The 6,414-nt window shown below is 32.8% G+C and overlaps 1 protein-coding gene across 1 annotated transcript; it reads left to right on the forward strand.

Annotated features, from left to right (window-relative positions):
• The first annotated feature begins 310 nt into the window (after nt 1–310).
• On the forward strand, nt 311–3,708 carry LOC138178019 (uncharacterized). Its single transcript, XM_069109422.1, has 2 exons — nt 311–598; nt 1,100–3,708. The coding sequence occupies exons 1-2, from the start codon at nt 311–313 to the stop codon at nt 3,455–3,457; spliced, it is 2,646 nt and encodes an 881-aa protein (XP_068965523.1). The 3' UTR covers nt 3,458–3,708.
• Nucleotides 3,709–6,414: the final 2,706 nt, after the last annotated feature.

Here is a 6,414-nt window from a genome sequence, read left to right on the forward strand (position 1 = left end):
TTTATGAACACACTCGAAAACACTTGACGATGGATATAATTAATCTGCTCGCAAAAATGTCAGCGAAAAAATGCAATTAAAATAAATAATAATTATTTCATTTAAAATTTGAAGTGACACACTTAAAATCAAGTAGACTCATGAAGACCAAAATTTTGTGCAATTTTAGCGCGAAATTTCAAATCGAGCAATGTGAATTCTTCAAACACAATATACATATCTAACAGTTTTTAGGCAATACAGTTGTCATTTATGTATTTTAAGCATGAATTCCTTCGCGGACAGCCCACTATTCTTTTTTATGGATAACATGTCACCTATAATTTCTGTTAAAGCTTCCAAAGATATACGAAGAGTTGTTGAATTATCGGATACAGGTTGTGATGCCAGATTACCAGTATCTAAAATTGCACGACACATTAATCGATCTCATTCTCCAAAATTGACTAAGATAAAACAGCACGGAAATTGGGAATCGTATTGCCCAGAAAAAATCGAAAATAAATCTTACGGAGAAAGATTTCGCGCACAAAATGAATCTGACGCAATGGATACTGAAGAATGTTTCTTTATTCTTAAAGAAGATGGAACTAATCAGGTACATTTTACTTAAATCAATTATGAGTATCTACAGTTATTCAAGGTTTAAACGTAAATCAGAAATTTTATTTAAATTAAAGAAAAAATTTTTTATAGACATATTTAACTTAATACTTTAATCTGAAATTTATATTTTACGTTTAATGTTTACAAATTTGTAGAAGACTTTGCTTTTCGAATCTTTATATTTTATTCAATACAATTGTCTAACCTATTTTGTATAGTCATTATAGGTGAAATTTATGTCAGAAAATTGAAAATTTTTAAAATCTTATTTAGCTCTAAAGATGTTCTAGGCATTTAATTGGTCTAATTACTATATCAAATAAAGGAAGGCTTGTTTTTTTACCATCCTTCTCTTTATTCTACTTAATTTTTTTTTTGCTAATAAACAATTGTTTATTTTTGTAATATTACACTAAAAATACACGTTAATCATTTTGAAAACATTTTTCAATAAAATTTTCCCGCTTTCTTCTTTTTTTAATTAATTCTACAGTACTACTTGCAAAATCACTCTCCACATGAAGATTTTACTGAAAAGGTAGAATTCAAGAGAAGTCCAGGGTCCAAAGACTTCAGAACCAAATTAAGAGCATCACCTGATAGATTAAGATCAAATTCCTGTGAACCAGATGACGACTCTTACGAAATCTCATACACCTTTCGCAATAATCCTAACATAACTCATGAAAATATTCTAAACGATATAAAAAAAAACAATCCTTTTCAATCCCATCCAACGAGACCAAAAAGTGCTGGAGCTAAATTAAAATTCGCTCGTCCCAATTATCCTAACAATAGATTAGATACTAACCTTACTGATCAACCTATTATCGATAGAGGAATGGTCTCTGTGAAACAAGATTATTCAGAAGACTTCATATCCAAAGAAATCCCACGAAATTCACCAAGATACCAGAAACTTCACTGGCAAAGACTGAACATGTCCTCTTGTAACGACATTGAAGACCATATCGACGAAATATCGCATAGAAATCACAGATTTTCTAGATACAGTTCAAGAAATGAAAAACCAGTCAGTTCAGCGAATTCAAATAAAATATCAAAAGACTGGATTGAATTGACTCCAGACAGAATTCGATCCAGAACATGGTCATCACCTATAGATCGACGAAAAAAAACACGATGTTTTTCAAAAAATGTCTGTGAAAACTTAGATCAAATTGAAAATAAACAGGATAATAAAATTTCAAATGACGAATATTCCAAATATTCTAGGTTAAGAAACACGAATTCTAATCGTTCCATAGGCAAACCAAGACTATTCGTGGATCGTGCAGTGGATAAAGACAGTTTATCTGACTTACGAAATGTTTGTACATCCACTGAACATCTTTCTAGCTCGACTATTTTTGACACGTTGTTGAATCAGGTTGAAAAGAGTAATATTAAAAGTAGCTTCTGGGACTTTATACCATTGGACGATAAAAATAATGGAAAATGCAAGGAAGTTTCTGAAAATAAGAAAATTGGTTATTCATATCAACAACACGTTCCTTTAGACAGTAATACTTATCCAATTCTGAAACATTCAGCGAAGAATAATGACGGTTCAAAATGGAAAAATAGATTTTCGCAAAACGATTCTGTGAATAATCAGTCGCCATTAATAAAACGTCAAAATGCATCAGAAACTACTAATGATAAAAGAAACTTCTTTGTTTCTTCTTCCCATAATGAACGATTTAACAAACCTTCAGCAAACAGCAAAAAAGTAAAAGAAGAATTAAATCCTAACCTTGAGAAAAGTCGAATTACGATTCCAAATATTCATAAAAATTCTAAAATTGTGGATTCTATAAAGAATCAAGAAGAATATAAATATGAATCTAAGAGTCAGAGTAAAATTGGAAATAAACATACTTTTGGATGGACAAACAAAGCAAATAAGTATTTAAAGAGACCAGGTAACGTTTTGAAGAATGAAAATGATAACAAGAAGAAAATAGTGAATGCTAGCGACATCTCCAACGTTACCAACGATCAGAAAGTTAGAACAAATATTATGGAGAGAACAGCAGCATGTTTGAAACGAAAATTAGATAAATCGAAGATTAAGGAATATTCGACAAGCAATCAGCTCTCACCAATAGTGGTAGAGAAGAAAATTCGTTCCGAAGTTTCAGCTTGCTCCAAATTACCGATAAGAATAGGAAATCGTCGAAGATCGAGAAATCCAATGACGAGGGATCAATTTGATTTCAAGTTTATTTCTAAAGAAGAAAACAAAGAGATAGAGATGAAAGAATTGAAAGACGATTCGTGTAGGTTAAGTTCTGTGAGATCTCGAACGAAACCGAAAATAAAACCAAGTGTGAGGTTAGATGAAGCGATTGACTTTATCGACACGGTGAAAAATTTCCAATCGATGGAAAGTGGAGAATCTAATTTAGAAAATAAAAATAAAGTTAAGGATTGTTTGGTACATAATTTAAAAGCGAAATCGATTTTAATTGAACATCACGTTGATAATAATTCAGCTGGTAACGTAGATGCGAAAGAAAATTCATCGACTTTGATAGATTCTTCCAAAAATGGGAATCTGGAAATTAATTACATCGTAGATGGAAATAATGAAGAAATGGAAATTTTGAACGTGAAAGAAGATCAACGAAAGAGAAATATCACGAACCGTGGACGAGAAATGAATCGTAAGAATTGTTTGACGAAGGAAATAGTTGATGATATTGCGAGAAGTGGTCTTAAAGAGAAATGTTGTTTTCGTTTGAATGATGAGGAGGATATTGCATGTAATAATTATTATAATATGGAACATAAAAATTTGGACTTTTTTCGATCGCGAAAGCCTACAGCAATCAAATCGCAATTCTGATATATTGAGATTTAATTATCGAATTTAAAACGTTAACTAGACGAAATCATGAAATAAAAAATAAAAAAATAGAATTGAGATAATACGAAAACGTGATAATTACACATCGCAGACTGTAATTGATTCGAAAACTATAATATGTATTTTTTAATTTTACATATAGAACACATTATAGCACAGAGAACACATATAGAAAAATCGTTATTAATATAAATAAGTTTTTGTTTCAGTTTTACTTTTGGACGTTTCTGAAGAAAGTCTTGAACATACTAGCAAATGTTAAAAATTTATTTAATAAAAATTATATAGGTTTCTGAGTTATTCTAATAAAATAATTCTGAATTTCTTATGTATCTACAACAGTATTTTTAATAAATTCTAGTTTCAACTGGTCTATTTGTTTCTGGTCAATCTTAGGCTTCTTGTTAAGTAAGAGGTAAGTATATGTATAACTTTATTAAATAAGTATAACAGTCTTATTCTAGTAAATAATTCGTTTATTAAATTTCCCGCAAATTATATCTGCATTCATATGATATCACTATATTCATATGAAATCTACCCCCGAAACACGCGCAGAGCCACAGATACCATAGAATTTTTTTTACCATATTTCGAATTTCTACAATTCCAATTATTTACATCAATCGAGAATATCGAGCCATAGAAAAAGGAGGTTGTCGTCGTGTAAGTTCGTACAGATGGACAAGGCGTGTGTGTCAACTTACTGTTGTACAGGGGGATGCACCATGGGTTACCTCAAAAGAAGATTCCGAATGATACCAATTATGTCATCAACGCACCATACATCCCACTGGCTCCGTTCGTTCGCTGTCATAGCATGGATTACGCCCGCATGTCAACCCCTGCCAGTCGCGCCACCCTCGTATTTTTGATCTCTCTCTCTCTCTCTCTCTCTCTCTCTCTCTCTCTCCCTGTGCATTCGTCTCTGCGGGGATCCACACAATCTCAGAATCAAAAGAAAAATATGTAATTGTCTTTATTTACCCTTCCGCCTTTTTCACCGTCGAATGAGAACCTGATACCGTGGCGGGAAAATGTGTGTAATTTTATGGCTAGAACGTAGTAGGATTGAATAAAAAATCGGAATTATGCGGCTACTGTTTCTTTTTTAGTGGCAAAACTTGCCCCTACTCTTGAAGATCAAACATGCGAAACTTTGTGTCCGTTTAATAAATTTTTAAGGTGTCGCAAGGCTTTCTTTTGAAAAAAAGAATTAATTAATTCCTTCGTTTCGTCATTATTTTTATTATATTGGTGATTATAACATCGTTTTCTTATCAAAGAAACTAGTTGATATATTAATATGTTCGTTAAAAAAGTTCACATAATTCAAACTTCATAATCCAGATCAAGAATCGAAGTTATACTAAAGATAAAAATTGTTCTGCATTCCCTTTTTTTCTTTTTCTTTTTTTGAAGTATTATACTTTTTGTATCTATTCACTGTAAATACGCTTCACGTAATTATTCCTTTTCAGGAATTTCAAATCCGTCACATGTAATTTTCCAATATGCATAGGAGGGAGAAGATACCCGGAGGTCGCCTTTAACGTCAGACACATCTAACCCTCTTTGCACGTGTCATCCCAGAGACTAAGGGCGTGAACTCACGTCCACGCACGCCCACGCACGAGGGGAAGATAACCGTTGCAGGGTCACTCGACACGACGCTTCTCTCGCACGATCTTCCTCTCCGCCCTGTTGGAACGACGACGTGTAACAACCCTTACCAACACGACTAACTTTCTCTCTCTGTCCAACTTTCCCTATCTCTTTCTCTCTGTTAGGGTTGCACAATCGCGGCCTGATTGATAATTTATACGGTGCGTGCAGGTTATTTGATTATCTGTCCCCCAACTGGCCCTCTTTTTCTGCCTTTCGTCTCCTTTTCTGCACCATTTTCTAGTCTCCTCGAACTTTATCTTTTTTCATTTACTGTTCTACATATTTTTTTGGATATTTCTGTGTAATAGTGCGCATCATATTCCTGGCAGAGCTACGTTTCACGATAAAAAAAGAAAAACCACCAAAATTATTTTGCAAAAAGTTATTATTAGATACTAAAATATTTCACCGTAAATTTCCAGATACCGGAAATGAGGAACAAACATTTTTGAGGAATCGAGAATCGAGTGATACCTAGCTTAAACGATACATTCTTTTAGTTTTAGAAAGAAAAATACGTGTTGGTTGAATTAGACAACGATCTAATAATTTGATTATGCGATTCGGACATTTCCGATCTGTTTTATTTAAGTGAGATGCTAAAAATTCAACGCCACTATAACCGTAAATTAATCTGATTTCAGCTTATTGTGTGGAATACACGTGTATGCAATATCGCCCCTTATCAACCTTGCACGTTCTGGATGTCGCTTAGAATATTTCGGGGTATATCTAAGCCATTGCACATGTCTGTCCAGAATGTAGGGCGTAAATTTACGTATATGTACACCCACGCTTACGAGGAAGAATATAATAGCATCAGTTCCTTAATTAGCATGTTGTGTACACTGTACATGTTCTATACATAATGAAAGAACGAATGACCTTTGCTTTCGTATTTTAATATTTATTAGGTTGTCCAAAAAGTGTCTTTCTTTTACAGATATGTCTTTTACAACGATGCATCTTTATAGAAACATGAAACCTAATCTGTCAAACGTAGTGATTTTTATCTTGATAGAACAAAATGGATCATACGTAATTCGATAAAATAATATAAAACGAAAAATGTGCATCCATTATTTCTTTATAAAACGAAAGAAACTTTTCGGATGACCTAATAATTTGTTGTTCTTAATCATCGTACGAACGCGTCGAACATTGAAAGAGATGGGATTTTTCTCTACCATTCTATGTAAATCTATGATAGATACGATTGTTCGATACAATTTTTCGTCAAATTTGACTTCCGAGTTTAAAGTTTAAAT

This window comes from Bombus flavifrons, chromosome 3, assembly GCF_040668555.2.
Source record: "Bombus flavifrons isolate JBK064 chromosome 3, iyBomFlav1_principal, whole genome shotgun sequence".
Lineage (NCBI taxonomy): Eukaryota > Metazoa > Arthropoda > Insecta > Hymenoptera > Apidae > Bombus > Bombus flavifrons.

Coding starts and splice junctions, on each gene's coding strand:
- LOC138178019 (XM_069109422.1), top strand. CDS start 311: ATGTCACCTATAATTTCTGTTAAAGCTTCCAAAGATATACGAAGAGTT. Junction 599..1,099: donor AAGAAGATGGAACTAATCAG/GTACATTTTACT, acceptor TTAATTCTACAG/TACTACTTGCAAAATCACTC.